Genomic DNA, 21,130 nt, shown 5'->3' on the forward strand with positions numbered 1-21,130 from the left:
GTGAGGGATACAAAGTTCAATCAGATATGGATCCTTTGCTCAAATTACAGCCCAGCATGGAAGAATGTTTAGTTGATTTCTCTGTTCTGGGTAAGTCTAGTGGACAACACAATATACGCCCCAAATAAGGTAAAATAAAGGATTATCAGAGTGCAGGGAAAGCCAAGACCACTTCTATCTGGGGCCACCAGGGAAGAGTTCAAAGAAGTGGAGGCATTTGAGGCATTGTGGGAATGGGCTGTGGCGAGGCCCGTCTGGGATTGGAATGGTTGACTAACCCCACTGCTTACCAATTCTTCCTGCCCATTCTTCAATGGGCAGTTCTTCAACTTCAGGGGCCCAGATCTGTGCTATCTGAGCCACTCACTGCAGCACATTAGAGAATTTACAGAGAACTTCTTTAAGGGTATCAGCTGCCCAGCTTTGCATCTCAGTCTCTACAAAGTGAGCACATGATGGTTTGTTTCTGTCTCACTAGCATATACACTGAGGGCCAGCAGTCAGTCATGTTGCTCACCTAACGAGCAGTGCACCATTGAGAACTTTGAACCCAACCAGAGCATGTTTAGAATAATCGCTTGGAATGGTACTTCATTACTCTGCCTTTTTAACACTTGGAGTTTCCAAAGGAAATTGGGGATTTCTTAAATTGTTTAAATTAGATCAATTTTTTAAGAACATCAATCATTTTAATTAAGTACACCAAAGTGACACTCATCAAGATTGTATAGACTATAGAAAAATGGGTAAGACATCATAAATGGAAAAGCTGAATGCAGCATTGTACACAGATACTTAAACTATATTAAATATATATGTATGAATAAGACAGGAAAGGGTTAAGGTGGTAAATTAAAAGTGGCTCCCCCTTTACTGAAAAAATATTAATCTTGTTAGTTTGTTATTAAAAATAATACCACTTTTACAAAATGAGAAGGGAAAAAAAAAACCCAAGCAGTCAAACAATCACTCATTCCTAAAAGGGTGGGTGGGTGGAGACCTCAAGACTTGATGTTTTCCCCCTGGAGCTAGTAACTTAGCTGGAAGAGAAGAAGGCTTTGTTGTAATGGAAGCAATCCTTGGTCTATTGCTTTATTTGTGTTATTTTATTTCCCAAATATTTTTATCGGCATAAAGTTACCACATTTCCTCAGATTTAAAAATAGGAAACAAGACATTTCTAAAGTATTTTCCTGCCCAGAGATACACATCTTATATTCAGTCAAAATTCATATTCAGGAGTATCTTCAAGGGCATTAAAACACTCTAAAAAAGAAAAACGAAGTGGGAGGACTTACACTCCCTGACTTTGAAGCTTATTATAAAGCCACAGTTGCCAAAACAGCATGGTACTGGCACAAAGATAGACATATAGATCAATGGAATCGAATTGAGAATTCAGAGATAGACCCTCAGATCTATGGCCGACTGATCTTTGATAAGGCCCCCAAAGTCACTGAACTGAGCCATAATGGTCTTTTCAACAAATGGGGGGAGAGTTGGATATCCATATCTAAAGAATGAAAGAGGACCCCTACCTCACACCCTACACAAAAATTAACTCAAAATGGACCAAAGATTTCAATATAAAAGAAAGTACCATAAAACTCCTAGAAGATAATGTAGGAAAACATCTTCAAGACCTTGTATTAGGCGGCCACTTCCTAGACTCTACACCCAAAGCACAAGCAACAAAAGAGAAAATAGATAAATGGGAACTCCTCAAGCTTAGAAGCTTCTGCACCTCAAAGGAATTTCTCAAAAAGGTAAAGAGGCAGCCAACTCAATGGGAAAAAATTTTTGGAAACCATGTATCTGACAAAAGACTGATATCTTGCATATATAAAGAAATCCTACAACTCAATGACAATAGAACAGTCGGCCCAATTATAAAATGGGCAAAAGATATGAAAAGACAGTTCTCTGAAGAAGAAATACAAATGGCCAAGAAACACATGAAAAAATGTTCAGCTTCACTAGCTATTAGAGAGATGCAAATTAAGACCACAATGAGATACCATCTGACACCGGTTAGAATGGCTGCCATTAAACAAACAGGAAACTACAAATGCTGGAGGGGATGTGGAGAAATTGGAACTCTTATTCATTGTTGGTGGGACTGTATAATGGTTCAGCCACTCTGGAAGTCAGTCTGCCGTTCCTTAGAAAACTAGATATAGAGTTACCATTAGATCCAGCGATTGCAACTTCTTGGTATATACCCGGAAGGTCGGAAAGCAGTGACACTAACAGATATGTGAATATGTGAATGTTAGCATTATTCACAATTGCCAAGAGATGGAAACAACCCAAATGTCCTTCAACAGATGAGTGGATAAATAAAATGTGGTGTATACACACTATGGAATACTACGCGGGCAGTAAGAAGGAACGATCTCGTGAAACATATGACAACATGGATGAACCTTGAAGACATAATGCTGAGCGAAATAAGCCAGGACACAAAAGAGAAATATTATGCTACCACTAATGTGAACTTTGAAAAATTGTAAAACAAATGGTTTATAATGTAGAATGTAGGGGAACTAGCATAGAGAGCAATTAAGGGAAGGGGAACAATAATCCAAGAAGAACAGATAAGCTATTTAACGTTCTGGGATGCCCAGAAATGACTATGGTCTGTTAATTTCTGATGGATTAATAGGAACAAGTTCACAGAAATGGTTGCTATATTATGTAACTTTCTTGGGTAAAGTAGGAAACATGTTGGAAGTTAAGCAGTTATCTAGGTTAGTTGTCTTTTTCTTACTCCCTTGTTATGGTCTCTTTGAAATGTTCTTTTATTGTATGTTTGTTTTCTTTTTAACTTTTTTTTCATACAGTTGATTTAAAAAAGAAGGGAAAGTTAAAAAAAAAAAAAAGAAAAAACAAGAAAAAAAAGATGTAGTGCCCCCTTGAGGAGCCTGTGGAGACTGCAGGGGTATTCACCTACCCCACCTCCATGGTTGCTAACATGACCACAGACATAGGGGACTGGTGGTTTGATGGGTTGAGCCCTCTGCCATAAATTTTACCCTTGGGAAGACGGTTGCTGCAAAGGAGAGGCTAGGCCTCCCTATGGTTGTGCCTAAGAGCCTCCTCCCGAATGCCTCTTTGTTGCTCAGATGTGACCCTGTCTCTCTAGCTAAGCCAACTTGAAAGGTGAAATCACTGCCCTCCCCCCTACGTGGGATCAGACACCCAGGGGAGTGAATCTCCCTGGCAACATGGAATATGACTCCCGGGGAGGAATGTAGACCTGGCATCGCGGGACGGAGAACATCTTCTTGACCAAAAGGGGGATGTGAAAGGAAATGAAACAAGCTTCAGTGGCAGAGAGAATCCAAAAGGAGCCGAGAGGTCACTCTGGTGGGCACTCTTATGCACACTTTAGACAACCCTTTCTAGGTTCTAAGAATTGGGGTAGCTGGTGGTGGATACATGAAACTATCAAACTACAACCCAGAACCCATGAATCTCGAAGACAGTGTATAAAAATGTAGCTTATGAGGGGGTGACAATGGGATTGGGAAAGCCATAAGGACCACACTCCACTTTGTCTAGTTTATGGATGGATGAGTAGAAAAATAGGGGAAGGAAACAAACAGGACAAAGGTACCCAGTGTTCTTTTTTACTTCAATTGCTCTTTTTCACTCTTAATTATTATTCTTGTTATTGTGTGTGTGTGCTAATGAAGGTGTCAGGGATTGATTTAGTTGAAGAATGTACAACTATGTAATGGTACTGTAAACAATCGAAAGTACGATTGTTTTGTATGACTGCGTGGTATGTGAATATATCTCAATAAAATGAGATAAAAAAAAAAAAGAAGACATCCATCAGCAACCACCCTCCTTCTTGCCCAGGATCCTGGAAGTTTCCCGTGCCTGGGGCTCTTGAGACTGAGCGCCAAGAACCTCTAAAAAAGGAGTTCCTCCAGATCAGCGCTTCTCAAAATGTGGGTCCCAGGAGCAGCAGCTTTGACATCCCAAGGGGACTTGCTGCAGCCCTAATGAATCAGAAACTCTGGGGGCAGACACGCAATGGACATGCAGTTGTGGGTTAACAGCCCTCCAGGGAGTTCTGATGGTGTTAAGGTTTGAGAATCCCTGACCTCTCTGCAAGGCTCCTAAAGCTCCCTGTGCACGGGGTCACTGGGGAGTGGCAGCTGCACAAATTCTCACCGGGGAGAGGGAGGCCCAGGAAGCCAGGGACCCCCAGATGTTCCTCTGGGCCAGACAGCTGAGAACTCAGCGAGGAGGTCATGTAAGGGCCTTTCAGAAAGAACTGGAATCAGTTACACAATCAAGCCCTGACAGTCCTGGTTTTACTTGGGCCTCTGTCAACCCAGAATGAAAGAAGCAGAGAGAAACCAATTGCAGGGACTCCTAGCAAATTCAAGTTCACATGACATGCATGTTCCCATCACACTGATCCCAAGGCAGCAAACATTCCAAGCCCGAAGGCCGACTACACTCCTCTCTGCATCCACTGAGACGCATTTATCAGTTTATTTTTAGTGTTAAACCAAGACGTGACTTATTTTCAACCACTGCGCCCCGAGAGAGCACACTGAATGGCCTCTGCTGTCTTCCATGGAGCAGATCCAGAGCTTCTAAGCCTGATGAAATAAACCCAAAAGGAGAAGCAAAACAAAAGACGGTGCCAGAAATAGCAACAGCTACCTTGGGTTCCGGGTGAAGTGGATATGTGTCAAGATAAAATTAAACCTCATGCCCCAGTATGCCGGACACCGGATGTCTGTCCAGCCGCTCCTGGACCCCCTCCAACCCCTTCTCCCCAGCAGAGTTCATTTTCTGGGGCAGCCCATTCTGGGTTGAGTCACCACGGAGTTTACATTAAGTACAAGCTGCCCTCCTTATCACTTCCCCTCCTGGGTTTGGTTTGGCAATCCAGAAACACCACATAACTAATCCCTCCACCCTGTGATGCCATTCCAACAGGGTGAACTGCCATTTACCGAGTCCCAAGCATGCGCTGGGCAAGGGCTGCTGCCGCGACCAGGACAGACCCCCTCCCTTCGGTGAGCGTCTGGTCTGGGGCTGAAGATGGCACCTGTGCAATTCCCAAATCCTTCCCTTTTATCCACTAGTTCTGCACTTCATCTTGCTCTTCTGCTGCATCTCTGGTCCATTTAGGGCTCTGTAACATCAGGTGCTTGCCTTCTCCTTTCAGTCTGGAGCCTCAACTCCAGATGCAGCCCATGATCAAGTTCCAAACTCAGCCTCCCAGCTTACAGAAACTCGCAGCGCTAGGGGAGGGGACAGTCCTCCAGGAAAACTTGTCCTGAGCCACTCACAGGCTCCTGCGAGGCCTGGGGGAAAGATGGAGCTGGTGAAAGGGTCAGCTGGAGGAGGAGGGAGGATGAGGCAGAATCTTCCAGAGGCTCCAGGCACTGACCAATGCAGGTCGAGATAGGAAATGCTCACTCCACCCTGCCTAGCCCAGGTGAAGGAGCCCTACAGACACAGGGGAGGGACATCCAGGCTGGGGGCTCAGTATATAATCCCCCAGCTCCTCCACTCCCCAACCACCGGAAGAACCCACCTCGGCTCTCTGCAACAACGTCCCCAACAGCAAGCACGAGTGGACCTCCAAAACCCGTTGCAGACAAAGGGGCCCCAAAGTTTTGACTGCAGCAGCATGTTGCAACCACTCAAACAGCGTCTCTATGGCCAAGAACAGCACCAATTTCCCCTTGGGCATTACTGTTTTCAGCTGTAAGAATTTATCCATATCCAATTGAGTGAGTTCTTGAGAGTGCCGCCCATCAGAAATTTTTTTTTTCTGCCAAGATATTGATAGTTACCTTCTGCAGGACAATAAAAATCTTAGGAGTGAACCCAAAGGTTTGGATAGTATTTCTTTTAAAATACTCAGAAGTTTAGCATTTGTATTAATGGAGAGGTTTATTGTTGGTGTGAAAGGAATTTTTGTTTGTCTCCCACTTGTATAGTCAGTCATTTATCTTTGAATTGGATCTATGGTGTTTTGAAAACTTTTTATTATGGAAAATTTTAAACATATACAAAAGTGGAGAGAATAGTATAATAAACCCCCATGTACCCACCACCCAGCTTCAACAATCAGTGACTCATGGCCAATGTTATTCCTCCTCCCCACCCCCCCCACTCCCTAAGTATTTTGAAATGAATTCTAGACATACCATTTTATCTGTAAACATTTTAGTTTGCATTTCTAAAAGACAAGGATTCCCCCTTTTCAGTGTAGCCACAATACTGTCATCACACCAACGAAATACAGTTCCTTCATTCCGTCAAATATTCAGTCGGTGTTCATATTTCCCTGATCATCCTTTGTACTTTTTATGGAAAGCTCCTTGTTTGAATTGGAATCCAGTAAGGGTACATATATTGCAATAGTTAATCTTCTCCATCTTTTTTCTTCTTTTCTTTTTTAATCCTTCCAATTTATTTGTTAAAAGAAACCAGGTTGTCACTCTAGAGTTTGCTGATGGCATCCTGGCGGTATCCTGTAACATGTTCCTCTTATCTTCTGTATTTCCTATAAATTGCTAGTTAGATCTTAGAGACTTGTCCATATTTAGGTTTGTTTGTTGGTTTTTTGTTTTTGTTTGTTTAGCTAAATACTACTTCCTAGGTGGTGGTGTGTATACATCTGTGAGGAGGTACATAATGTTTGGTTGGAAACCAAAGCATTTTGAAACAAGCTCACAGTTACATTGTTAGGAATATGTAGTACTTTTCTCAGTTTATAAATGCAAATTTTATTGTATATAATATACATAGATAAAAGAGCAAAAACCCAAATGAGCAGCTTGATGAATCTTCACCAAGTGAACACTCACCAGTGACATCAGCACTGAGTTCAACTTGGATATTACTACAGCACCAGAAGCCCCCCCATGTCTATTTCTGGAAACAATCCTCCCTTCCCACCCTGAAAACTACTATCATGACTTCTAACATCATAGATGAGTTTTTCTTATTTTTGTGTGTTACCTAAATTTTATCTTTACTCTTTTGTGTCTGACTGCTTTCCCTTAATATGTTTGTGAGATTCATCCATTTTCTTGTACTTCATTTCTGTGTAATATATGATTGTATGACTATATCACACTGTATGACTGTCTACGGTAGTTGTTACTATGGGTTGTTTCCACATTTTGGCTACTATAAATAGTAATGCTTTCAGCATTCTTGTGCGTGTCTTCTGACGCATTTCTCTTGGTTGTATACTTAGGAGTGCAATTGCTAGGTCATAGGAGACATGTATGTTCAGCTTTAATAGATACTGCCAGTTTTCCAAAGTGGTTCTACAAATTTACACCCCCTATTAGCGGTGTTTGAGTGCACCACAGTCTCACCAATACTTGGTGTTTTCCATCTTTTTCATTTTATGTAGTGGTATAGCATTGTGATTTTTTAATTGTTATTGTGGTAACATATGCAACATAAAATTTCCCATTTTAACCACTTTCAGGTTTACAAATCAGTGGCATTGATTACATTCACAATGTTGTGTTACCATCACTACCAAAACTTTTCGATCACCTCAAACAGAAACTCTGCACCCATTAAGCATTCACTCCCCATTCCAACCCCTGCACCCGTGGTAACCTGTAATCATCTTTCTATTTCTATGAATTTGCATATTCTGGTTATTACATATCAGCGAAATTAAACAATATCTGTCCTTTTGTCTGCATTTCTTTGATGGGTAATGAAATTGAGCACCTTTTCACATGCTTATTGGGTATGTGAATATCTCCTTTTGTGAGGTGTCTGTTCAGGTATTTTTCTGTTTTTCTACTGTGTCATCTGTCTTTTTCTTATTGATCTGTAGGTGTTACTTGTATATTCTAAACATGAGTTCTTTGGAAATATATATTGCAAACATCTCCGATTTGGCATTTTTTTTTCCCTTCAAGTATTATTTACATACTGTGAAATGTTAAGGTTTTAAGGGTTTTACAAGACACAGAACATATCTATCACCCCAGAAAGTTCCTTCATGCCCCTTCCCATTAATCCCTCCTCACAAAAACAACTGCTGCTCTGATTTCTATTACCCTAGGTTATTTTTGCATAAAATTTACAAAAATTTTACATAAATGGTTTCATACAGTATATACTGTTTTTGTGTTCAACTTCTTTCACTGAGCATAATATTTTTGAGATTCATCTATCTTGCTGCGTGTATCAGTATTCATTCTTTTTTATTGCTGAGTAGTATTCTGTGGTAGAATATGCCAGTTTATTATCCATTCTCCTGTTTATCGACATCTGGATTGTTTCCAATTTGGGGCTATTTTGAATAAAGCTGCTATGAACATTCTTATACAAGGCCTTTTATGGATATAACATTCACCTTTTAATAATTCATTAAATATTTTTTCTTTAATCATATTAAATTTTAAGTTTGTATATTGTTCTCTAAGAAGTCCAGATACATGAAAACCTGGATTAGTGCAAAAGATAAATTATTTACTTCCTAAAAGAAATGTTTAATTTTTACAAAAAGATTCATAATAGGATTCCATTAATTAGCTTAGTTTAAGTGATTCATATTACAAACATCTGCCTGGGAACACCTCTTACTCTTTGCTCATTTGGGGTTTCGTTTATATGGATTTTTCCCTCTTCCCCACTTGTATGAACATATATAACATTAACTTTATTATAATTTTTTTTAAGTATCTTTGCTGTTTTATTGGAGTTTACTATAGTTTTTGCAGTTACACCAATAGAGACCTGGTCCTTTGGAGGAAGAAAATTATTTGATCAAATATATCAATCTTTTGAATACCCATATGACTTGAGTTAAGGACAATTTATTCCTTGGGGATGGGGCAAGTGAACATTCTAAAAAGAGGTGTAGTTTACAATGGTTAGAAAATAAAACGGTAGAAAAAATAATTTTGTGCTAAACATTACACTGGGGGTGTGTGTGATAAGAATATGGTAATCTTAAGTAAAAACAGTACTGTTAAACTCATCCACCCCAATTGCCTGTGATGTTACTTTCTATAAATACTTCTTGAAACATGAGAGCTTTGATCCTGTTGCCAAAATGTGATACTATAAATTTTCTAATTATAAATGACAGTATATTAATTTCATTCCACTGCTCCTTTTGCACCCCACCCCACCCCCAAGAAAAATGGTTTGACTGAATCACTACAGTCATAGGATTGAGTTAAAGCATGCATCATTTCTGCTTATTGTGCAAAAAACCAAGGCTGCTCTTCCCCCAGAAAACTTGTTTTTGCCAAGTCCAAGTAGCCTGCTCCTTCTTTTATGCTGTGCCTGACCAAATGATTGAAATCATCTGTCAAAAGCTAGTCTAGTAGAGGTGGAAGTTCCTTCTCTCAAATGGGACATCAAGTTTGTTTCCTTAAGCCGTTTGTTCAGAGAAAGCTCTCATTAGAAGAGGTGAGCAATTTGGAATTCAGTTTTGCATCTCTTGTGCAAAAGGCTAATATGGTTGCTTAATGTATGGTATGCAGTTTAATATTGATATATAATGTATAATATACACGTATGGCAGATGTGATGGTAAAGATTTTGCTTTAATGTCATTTCTGGCATAAATGTTTAATTTGGAGGGATAAGAATTAAAAATGGAGCTACATGTAGCAGCTCTGTTTTGCACATTTTTAAATTCAGAATCTCTGCCTCTAGGTGGCAGCACCAGATACGTTTTTCCTATTTCACTCCAGCCTTAAGTTATGGTATAAGCAGTAAAACTTTTAAGTCTACTGAAACTTTGAAATAAGCTGTTTATTACCAATTTTGTGAGGCTTTGGAAAAATTAATTTGTATGTTGAATGAGTTTGGGCCTTGTTTAAGCCTGTGCTTTTACCTTAAAAAAAAAGATTCTGACAGCAGTGATCCTAATTTTTTTAACTTGACATTATGTTTTTTAAAAAAGATTCGATTTAGCCCTCTGTAATTTGCTTGTTGAACTTATAAGTATCCTCCCAACAAAATCACTTTCTCTGACAAGTATTCAAGTAACTTGCGCAAAGATCATAATATAGCTAATATTTTAAGGTAAATGCTGTGTCTTCTCCCTTACTCTTCTAAAATTCATCACTGACCAATGACCAAGAGAGTGCTGAGATGAGGCTCACCCATAAAAAGTTCAGCTTGGGAATAAATCCAAAGTAGTGAGCTAGGCTAGCTGACTTTGTTATTGCTGTGGGAAGATGAGTTGTTTGTGGAAATGGACATTCAGAGTAGACATTTTATAAAGCATGATGTTTACAGTAAGTTTTTGCCAGTTTCAGGGTACTTTTCCTTAAGTAGCAAGACTGCCCATGTCCAGGTTGGGCTTACTCAGCAGGCGGGCTGCCCCAGGCCAACCTGCACAGCTTCGTGTACTCAGGTGCACTGCGAGAGCCATGGCGAGGGTAGGAAGAGGTGGGTAACAGTTTCTATTGGTTCCTTTTCACAGCCGGGCCAGTTTTGTGTATGTGCAAAGCTGGTGGTGGTTTTTTCCTTGTTTTTTTTCTGATTTGTGAAAAAAGCTTCCTTTTAGAAAAATCCCATTTCTTTTTCCTCACTTTTTGAATAGTATTAGACTGGGAAATTGATTAATAATGATACTGCCCGAGACAAAGTGAAGCTGCTTTCTTAGAATCACAAATACACCAAAGCATGCACAACTCGAGTTTAAAGAATTATCAACAGTTACCCTTCACTACAGAGAAGAAATGGTCTCATTTATGGGCATGGTCTCTTCTGCTCAATTCTTCTGCCCTGCCTTATTTTTAAGTGTGAGAGTATATATCCCTACACACTTCACTAATTTGCTGTTTCTCTTAAGGTATAGGTAACTTACAAAATGAAAATGGATATTGACTCTTGGGGCCAAATAACCTATCCTACAGTAGTTTATGTGGCTAAGGAAGAAGAGTTTTTCAAGTTGTTTTGAATCTGTAGTCTTTATTTTTATTATATACCGTCACTTTAGGAAATATTCGCTTTTATGAATTCCCATGAAGAGCACCTGTTAACTTGGGTATGCAACAGGAACATGTGTTTCATATATTTTTCTAAATACATAAGCTTGTGGGAATATAGTCTGGACTAAATGATGGTCATTTATTAGTTTATTTTTTCATTCAAATAACATTTACTGATTGCCTATCACATTATAGGCACCATTGAAAGCAGTTTGTCATATATTATCCAATTTAGCTCAAAAAGCCTTGTGTAGTCAGTGGCACTACCTGCATTTTGCAGGTGAGGAAACTGAGACTTAGAGGCTCAATCTCATTATTTTGTTCAGCATCCTTCTACTGTAAGTCTGCCTCGTTATTTTATAATTGCTAGATGTCGTTTGACAACTGACCAAATACGATTTAGGGTTTTTGTAACTGAATTCTGAATAGACATGTTAGATTATCTACGTATGCAGCTGTTGAAAGATTTAAAACAAATTGTATTTCGGTATTTGTGAACATTTTGCTCAGTGACTGTGTTTTGTATTACTCATTTACCTTTATACTAAAACAAATGTGATAATTTTCCTTAGATTCCTAGAAAGCCTGGAGTTCTTCAGGTTTGCTAAGGGATGCCTTCAAGAAAATATTCTTAAAGTGCAGAATAATTATCTTTAAGGGTAAATTCAAAGAGGAAATTTTGATGGATATGCAGTTGACCAAGGGTAAATTAAATTAAATTGTTCAGCCTAAAAATGTTTCTTTTATTTAAATAGTTTGTGGAAATTAGGGTAAGCTACACATCATTTGATTTCCTGTGTTGTTTCAATTGAAATAAGGAAGGTGTATTTGGTTTCAGGATTGGTGGGGGCATTTTGGTCTATAGAATTTTAGATCCCTTGTTTTTGCACATATTTTAAATTTCTGAATTCTGAACACCAAAAAGCCATGTTGCATTTTGTCTCGGATGCCACTACTGAATTTTAACCACTGAATTAGATTGCAACCTACGTGCTGTTAACTACTGAGCCAAGATGAAATCGACCACTGCATTGAAATCAGGGTTAGCAGTTGGGTCTGCACTTGAAGGAGTTGTAATAGCAGTGAACCTGTTTTCTTTAATGGGATTTTTTATTCTCTATTTTCAATTTTAATGGTGCCACTTTGATTTTAAGAGAGTTGCTTAATAACAGTGCACATTTATTTGAGGTTTTCATTGTAACTTTAAGAAAATAATAAAACCATCCTGTAGAAGTAGTTGCTTCCAAACCCAAATGTCCAGCAGCATATGTTTGGGTTACATTAGTGCAGTTTGCTTATTTTACTTATAGAAGAATCTCTTGTGAAAAGAGAAGTCATTTGTCCATGTGATGTAAACCTTTGTCTTGTGTTCGAATGGTTGTGTATGTGTGTGCAAGAATTTGAAATTATTTTGTGAGAGTTTTTTCCTTCTCTGGGGTGTTTTTTGGATAAGGGAATTCCGATGACTATACCCCTCTGATTTTGTTGTTTCTTTTACATTAATAGGACTTGACCCCACCCAGTTTAGAGTTCACCATTATCACAAAGATGAAGAGAATGATGCTTTGCTTGGTGGCCCAGCACAGCTCACTGATGAAGAGAAATACAGGGACTGTGAAAGATTCAAATGTCCATGCCCTACATGTGGAACTGAGAATATTTATGATAGTGTCTTTGATGGTTCGGTTAGTTTCTTTTTGTTTCCCTTTTTCATTTTGGGAGAACTAGTAAAGGCCATTTTCCCATACTAAATGGTATAAAAATGAAAAAACACTTATACGTTGCATTCATGGTTTTAAAGAACTTTTGCATCATATGAATTCTACCATCACAACTTACTTTATTTCTCCTTGAAAACTCTTAATTGAATGTGCTCAAATATTGTTTTTGGCTTCCTCTAGTGTTTGGCCTTGGTTTTTAAATGGCATCTCTTTAAAATTCTAAATTATCTTAAAGTATTTTTATTGTAATTCCTTAATTAGTAACCTGTATTTCCCCACTCCCAGCCCCCATTTATTAAGACTTAGAGCAATATTTTCCTTTATCTTAAATCAAGTTAATGGGAACTAAGTGTTTTTGGAAAGTTTTTGTTTATCTTTACACATCCCACTTACCTCCTTTCTGACAAAGGTACTCTTATTATCTTTTCTGCTGTCTTTGCATATCAGACATTTAAAAAGTCACAGGGAGACATTCCTCTCATGAAGTACTGCCAAGAAATGTATCATTGACCTTGGATCAGAACTTGAAACTTGGCCAACTTACTTGATTCCACTACAGTGTTGTACATATTCTAGCCATTGGCAAATGAGTAGGCAGCAGAACTGTATACAACCTTGAAACTGAAAGAAAATACATCCTTTATCTAAATTAAAAGTAATTATTTTAAGTTAATTTGGACAAACAGCAGATGTTTTGCATTTTTTTTGAATCAAAACAAAGCAGTCTTTGGAAGCAAGTGCAAGGAAGAGGCAGACACAGATCGGCAATACTTGCTAAATCCTTGAGTTTTGCTTCATTACAGCTGTAAATAAGATAGTTAATTGCATGGAGGCTTGACGACTTGCAGATGGGCTAACTGTGGAAGAGCCGGTGTCAAGCTCTAAAATCTCTTCCACCTGGGATTGCTTCGTGTGGTGGGTAGGGTTATGTACCAGCTTGGAGCAGGAAACCAAGATGTTTAAGTATCAAGAAGGAAAACAAATGCTCCAGAAACCCCAACAGTTTTCCTGTATTTTATATTTGCTTTGTCTTTGTTTAAAAAAAAAACAAAACACTTTCTCCAACTACTAATAGTCAGCTTTTTCAAATTTTTACTCCTCTTGCCTCCCATCCCCAAAATGCACTTAATTTTTTTTTTAAAAAAACTGCAGAAATTTTAGATTTGCTAAGCTGACAGTAAGTGTTACTGCTTTGTGGTGTAACACTTTTAATTTTTATGCTTTATTCTTAAAATTAAGCTGACAATATGAAAGCAAACTAATGTCATAGGGGCTCTTGTTTTTATTTTCAAGTTTGAAACAAATAATGGCAAAGTTAAAAATTTTGATTCATATCTCTAAGAAGGATATTTAGTTTCCCTAATATGACTTCACTGGTATTTTCAGAGGAGTCTGTCATGTATTGAACATCAAATAGTGATATCAGGGTTTTCTCTTCGACTTTGTCCTCCATTATGATAGTGGCAAAAAAGTTGAACGTATGTGTGACTAAAGGGATCTCTGGAAGGAAAGTAGTTGTGAAAATAGGGTTGCAAATTCACCAATAAAATGAATTAAGAATATTGCACATCAGGACAGCATGTAAGTTTTTAAGCACAAAAAAACCTTTTACAACTTTGCAATATCCTTTTGTAGACTTGTCTGTCTTGACTTCCTTTTTCTCTTTGTAGGGAGCTGATATGGAGCCCAGCTTGTATCGTTGCAGTAACATCAATTGTAAGGCTTCACCTCTGACCTTCACGGTACAGCTGAGAAATAAACTGATCATGGACATTAGAGGTTACATTAAAAAATACTATGATGTAAGTATCCATAATGAATTTTTTACATACACAACTTAGACTTTAGATTTGATACTTGTATAAAACAGTATGATTTTCTATTAGTGGATTTTTTGAAACTTTAAAATTTTGAAAAGATTTTAGAGAACATTTCTGACAAAATGCTGTTAATACACATATGATCAAATGTGTGATTTTGGCATATTAGCATGACAAATGATTTGATTTTCTATTGGCATGGCATCTCTTTCATTAATGAGCAATATTTTAAAGAATGAAATTTTTGCTTTTGAGAAAAGGTGAGATATAATTAGTAAATGTTTTAGTTTATTGTTACCGAAATAACATTAAATTAAATGGTCACTCAGCTTTATGGACAGAGGAGGAAAAATCGCTATTGCCTATCTTTGGCAAGTAGAACCATAAAATCATATACGGTGATTTTAATAAACTACCAACCGGCTCTGACTTTCCATTTACGTGGTAGTCTGAAACACTTCATAGCTTAGTTTTCTGAGGAAATCAAAATAAATATCTTTTAAATTTAAATACAATTTGGCATTTTAAAGAGAATGTCTAATTTCTATAAATATTTAGTAAAAATACCAGAAGAGTGAGCTGTCTAAGCTAGAAAGAAGGCTTTTTTTCGGAGTTTTTGTTTTGTTTGTTTTTTAATGCATTTCATATGAATGAGATTTTTTTCTCTCCGAAAATTAAAATTAAAAAAAAAATCTGCATTTCCCATTTGAGTTTTCTTAGTGTCTCATTATGCTGTATGCCATCTAAACACATTTTCTATTACTTGAAAGTTAACTGTAACTTGCTTAAAGAAGTTTCCAAAAAATACTCAGGTTCTGTTAGTTAAGACACATGACTTTTGTCAATAACATTTTATAATTTATACTTATATGTTAGATAACACCAAGCATTTCCATCTTTAAAATAGAACTCATTATATGAAAGTAGAGTATTAGATCATTAGGATGGAAAGTGAAAACATATAGTTCCAATATTGTGATTTGGGTAGAATAATTTGTATTTGTCCAGAAATCAAGTAGATTTGTCTGAAGTGTTTTTTTTTCCAAATCATAATTATGAGTTCATTTTGGAAAATCTGAAACATTTTAGTAAGTAGTCCTGTGCTGCACTTAATGAACAGTTGGATGAGAATAAAGGTTAACTGTGGGGTCACATTCTGCAGTAGATGAAACATTCAGCACATGAAATGTTAGGCCTTTATTTAGCATGAAGAGCCCAAATCAAAACTATTCAGCTCCTCATTTACAGAAGAGACCTCATCCAGCAGAGCATGATTCTTGACTCTTGGGAAGAATTGTGAATTTTCTCTCTGTATTTAGTCTATCTAAATCTTCACCGTGGAAATGTTAATGCTAGAAGAAACTCATCTATATCCTTCTATTAAAAAGGGACAATCTGTTTTGACTAAGTTGAGAATGGATAGAAAGTTGATCTTCTGTATAGTTAGAACTATGCCCTAACTGAAGATTGATTTCTAACCTAATTGTGTGTGTGTGTGTGTGTGTGTGTTGGGGGTGGTGGTGGTTATATAAATAATTTTCATGCTAAATGATCTAGTTTTCGAGATGCAGACATTTAATGCAAAATTTCTAGAGCTGTTGCTTTAATTGTCATGTTATCCCCTAGCCATCTCACTAGCAGCAAGTAACAGTTCTGTAGTTAACGGCCTACATGATTGACTTTTCTGTGGGATCTTTATTCAGAATATCCAAATGTCACTTCTGGGGAGAAAGAGGGATATGATTGTCCTCAAAATTAAGAATTTATTTCTCTACTTTCAAATCTTAATCATATGATTGGATGGGAGAGAAATAAATCCATTATTTGTTATTTTCATGATCCTGTGCTGAACAAATATTTTCAAGATCAGAGTTTTCATACAAAAATATCATGTACCTCTAGGTTCTACTTCATGGTAGACCGTTCTGTTTCCTGCCAGACTTAAAAGAACTTTTGCCAGTGGAGGGGCATGGCATTGAGTTCTTTTGTTATTGTGCCTCAAGTGATACTGAGTGGTAATGAGTACAGTTAATTCAGTGTGATACATCATATTGATGGCAATCCAACTGGAGACTAATATACCAAATGTACTGGAGACAAGGATATTGATAGTAAGTACTGAGGTTAAGTGACTGATTACTGAGGCTTAAAGGATTTCCTCTTATTTTGCAATTCAAAAAATACTACCCACTGGACGTAAAAATTGTTGGTGAACTGAGAGCAAGAATCTCAATATTTGTTTCATTTTAGTCTTAGAATTACTTCAGGGGAAGTACAACTTACCTTTACAAAGGAAGACATCACCGTAAGGAAGGAGCTGTAGGAAGAAAAATGAAATGTGGTACTTGACCAAACACTGCATAGTTCTAGATCAACAAAAAATACGGTGGTCAGGAGAAAAGGGATAAGGCTTTGGGGCAACCTAAGTACACTTCTAAATCACTTTTTGTTTGGAAAAATGCATCACATATTCTGTTACCTTCTGTCATGAATAAATTGTACTGACTGTGAATAAATGTGTTATAACACATTTTTTAAAAGTTTATGTATGAGAACCAATCTACTATACCATACAATGTTTTAATATTGACTACTGTAATAGAAGAAATGTTTTTTTTCCCCTCTTAGCATATAACAATGATTGTATCTCTTGAATTGTCATCTCCTAAAACATTTCAATTTAAATATACATAGAAATACACAAAATGCTGAGCAAGCTCAGGGTATTTTCAAGTAAATGATTAATTTCTTTAGGAGGAAAACGGTTCTATTGCTTTATTCCTAGATTTTATGGAAGTGTTGAAAGACTTTGAGGAGGCACAGAAAGCTTTCATTCAAAGTTGATTTCATGCACTGGTCCTTGTTGGTTCCTCTGTACAAAGTTGAAACTGAACCGATATTTTTTTGAAAATCATAAAAAGCCAGCTTAAAGGCTATATCTCTGAGCTTTCCAGGATGTTTTTGAAAGATTCAGTTTTACGATGATTGTACCCCCTCCCCTTAAATTCTGCTACAGAAGAGCAAATAGACATACACACACAAAAAAAGGAGAGAAACACTAGCTAATCTAAATTGGGAAATGAAGAGGGCTTTTTTTAAGCATGAAAATTTCATCATCTTGTTAGCTGGCAGAATGCCTGCTGTGTGGATTCACAAAGGCTAAGAATTACACTTTCATGAAATTTTCCTCACTAACTGCTCTGGTTAATTTGAAAGATAACCCACTGTTCTAATTCATTCCTCAATTGGGTGGTGCAGGTTTTATCTTTGATCTGACAAAGCATTTGTGTTAATCGTTTTGGCCCTCTACTAGACACTCTTGGGATTGTGCTTTTACAATAAATGTGTCTGTGATAGCTCTTTAGTCTATTATACTTACAATAGATCCATAGAACTGGTAATTAATTCTCCACTGCTTTGGAAATGGGAAGAATAGGTGTAGCTCTGTCAAGTGCTGCTGGGAAGTTTGTTTAGCTGGTTCATTTTTGAAGTGTTCCCCTCAGCCGTCCATGAAGCAGTCACAGAAGAGAGTCTGAGATTGAGATGCTTGCCTTTGCTGACTACTTGCCAGTAAAAGGGAAATCTGACCCCTCTTGGTACCTGGGAGTGGGTTAGTGGGTCCTTTACTTACATCTCAAGTACAGTTAGTTATAATATACATTAAACCCTCATTTTAATACTTAAAGAGTTTCTAAGAGTGGAACCTCTGTAAGAAGCATTGTTAATAGTCAACTGAAATATGCTCCCAAATTCTCATTGATAGCCAGTGCAGGTTTTAGAGTGTTCAAATGGGGCAAAACATAGTGTTTCTAGTTACTCATAAAGGAGCAGTACTTAGAATAGAACACTTCACTATGATTTTTAAACATAGAGATGACACTGGCCCTCAATCTACAAGAATTAATGGATGAACAGCTAGTTAGTGCATATGACAACCACTGATTAGTTGCTAAGAACAGAAATTGGCAGTTGAATTCCTTAGAAATTTGCTATAGGTTTTATAATCTGAGAATTTTCCTGAATTAAACTTTTCGAGGACAAGGACCATGCTTTCTTCTGTATCTTACCTGTGATCTCTACCACAGCCCTTGCTTTCAGTAGTATGTGTGTTTGAACATTTAGAAACCAAAGAAACCAATAAATAAAGGTTATACTTTCTATTTTTTTCTTTAATTTCTTTTTTTCTTGCACTTCTGCCATATTGGCAGAAGATTTATTAATGATATACAAGATTTTCAGGTTAATCCAAAATTCCACAATATTTTAAAGTCATGAAAGCATTGAAAATAAAGCCCTTTGTTACTCTGTCTTCTATATTCCACATGACTGATTACTATTGATTTCAGTATATGCCTATCCCCAACTTAATATCCTCAATTTGTTTTCACCCCAAACCGAGTATCAGGCAGAGAGGCATTGACCAGAAATACTATTATCATGATGTAAAATAATATCCTGCATAAACACTTTAATTGTCCTGATAGAAGAGTTAGAGAGATAGAAGATAGATAACTCTTCTGTCTTTCTAACTATATAAGATGGCAAAGAAAGTAGATCCCTAGCTGATGTTATTTCCTCACTCCTGCTCTCTCCCTGTGGTTTTCTTATTTACTTATTAGTATATTATTTGTAGCATAAGCCACATTTTAAAAAAATCTCTATTGAACCCACTTTTATGAGGAATTCCAAAAGTTTTGTTTGCAGTATGTTGCCTTGTGATACAAAGGCTTTCTTATGCATACATGTGAACACCTAGTGAATCAGGGAGCATTTGACCCGTGATGCTGAGCCTCAGCATAGTAGCTGAGTTCCTCTGGAAGAGGCCATACGTCTGGGAAGTAGAATGGAACATTTTGTAGCAGATGAGGAATCCATGTTAGGCTTTGGTTTTTTAATCTTTGCCAAAAATTAAAAATAAAAAATGCTTGTTAATGCATTCCTCAAAGGCAAAATTAATTAACAATGACAGAACTTAATGTTGCTAAGGCAGAGGTTGAATAGGAGCTACCTTTTATCAAAAATATGCAATGAGGGCAGGGTGAAATATTGGTTAAAATATTTGCTCCACAAAATAGCACCCATTCAGCATTACAGGCAGCACAATCCGTGATGCCCAGTGGGCTTTAAGGATAGTTTCTGTAGGAATCCAGAAAACTAAATTAGTAAATTAGATAATTTAGAGATAAAGCAGCCTCCCTCTCCATCCACCCCCCACCCTCACCCATCATTAACAGGGCTACTCCTATTTCCACTGCCTTTCATTTTTCCCTTACTAAGTATAGCATTCATCACAACAGAGCTACACTGTCCAGGTGGATCTGTCATTTTTCAGCCATGCAATGATGTTTCATAGCTCTACTATTCTGCAGATATTCAATGTTCAATAACCCTCAAAATTTCTCATTTCTTACCTGTGGTGATGGGGGATGATAGTTTTTAGGTTGTAGAAGGCATATATGCAGTAGTATCACAGGTACATCTGCTCAAAATAGTTTAAGCGCTATTGGGATTATTGTTTATTTCCTTGCTTCTGCATTTATATTTAGAACATTTTAAAAGAATAAATTGGGTTTCTTTTTTTGTAAAGACTCTAACAGCATAATTATAAGTGGTACAAAAGGCATGCAAAGAAGCAATAGATATCTATCCCACCCATTCAGCATCACAGGCAGCACAATCCATGATGCCCAACGGTGCTTTAAGAAGGATAATTTCTTTAGGAATCCACAGAACTCAACCTAAATCTTATTAAGGCAAAGCAAAAAGAACATATCAAGAATTAGTATTTCTGTTTGCTTCACAGCATCGATATGAAGTTAAGCATAAATGAATACCACGGACACCAATTGTATTTTTTAAATGTGGTATTCTAACACCAGGGCCTATTGATGGAGGTTTGGTTTATTTATTATTAGTGAGTGGCTGATTTTTCTTAGGTATGTATGTCAAGCAAGTTGATTTTGAGTCAGGTATAACGTTTTACTGCTACACCATGATGTGTTCTCATAGAAGAGGTAAGAAACAAGGAATTTGATGATGAATGGAGTGGAATCTCATTGTGGATTAATTTATTACTGTATAAATTTGTAAGTGAGTAACAGAGGGAATTCCTAAAACATTCCAGCTTTGTGTACTACACAAGTCCCTTATTGTGGTATGACTATTAGCTATTACAAAGGCGTTCTAATAAGCAAATTGGATCACCTACAGCCTTATAGGACACTTGGCTTTTATCCTTTAGAGAATAACCAACATTTACTTGGTTTTTCTATATTTATCAGAATATGTCTATAATTTCATTTAATCTTAACCTTATTTCATGGATGCAGTTTGGTAAGGCTGAGAACTAGGGTGTGATTCTGAAGACCTAACACGGGACCCTCACAAAATTCGGAGGTGCCCACACCACAAGGAAGAGCGTTGTCTATTGGGGACCAACCCCAGAGCTGCCTGCAAAATTTGAGCCATAGTCTCTCCCTTCCCTGTATCATTCCCCACATTGGCATATTCTCCCTCCTGGTTTTTGTCAGAGTTACAGCCACAGCCCTTGCCTATCCTTTCCCTAAGTTATGAAAGCTTAGTACTTGATTGCAGTAATTGTTAGACCAGGCATTGC

General features: G+C 37.3%; 1 protein-coding gene across 2 annotated transcripts in view; it reads left to right on the forward strand.

Moving 5' to 3' along the window:
- POLA1 (DNA polymerase alpha 1, catalytic subunit) overlaps positions 1-21,130 on the forward strand; it is a 353,204-nt gene that overhangs the window by 185,752 nt on the left and 146,322 nt on the right. For both annotated transcript variants that reach the window (XM_037821906.1, XM_037821905.1), the window contains exons 33-34: positions 12,480-12,658; positions 14,365-14,496. In XM_037821906.1, coding sequence (XP_037677834.1) covers positions 12,480-12,658; positions 14,365-14,496 — 311 coding nt within the window. The remainder of the gene's footprint in view (positions 1-12,479; positions 12,659-14,364; positions 14,497-21,130) is intronic.

The sequence above is a fragment of the Choloepus didactylus genome, chromosome X, assembly GCF_015220235.1.
Source record: "Choloepus didactylus isolate mChoDid1 chromosome X, mChoDid1.pri, whole genome shotgun sequence".
Taxonomy (NCBI): domain Eukaryota; kingdom Metazoa; phylum Chordata; class Mammalia; order Pilosa; family Megalonychidae; genus Choloepus; species Choloepus didactylus.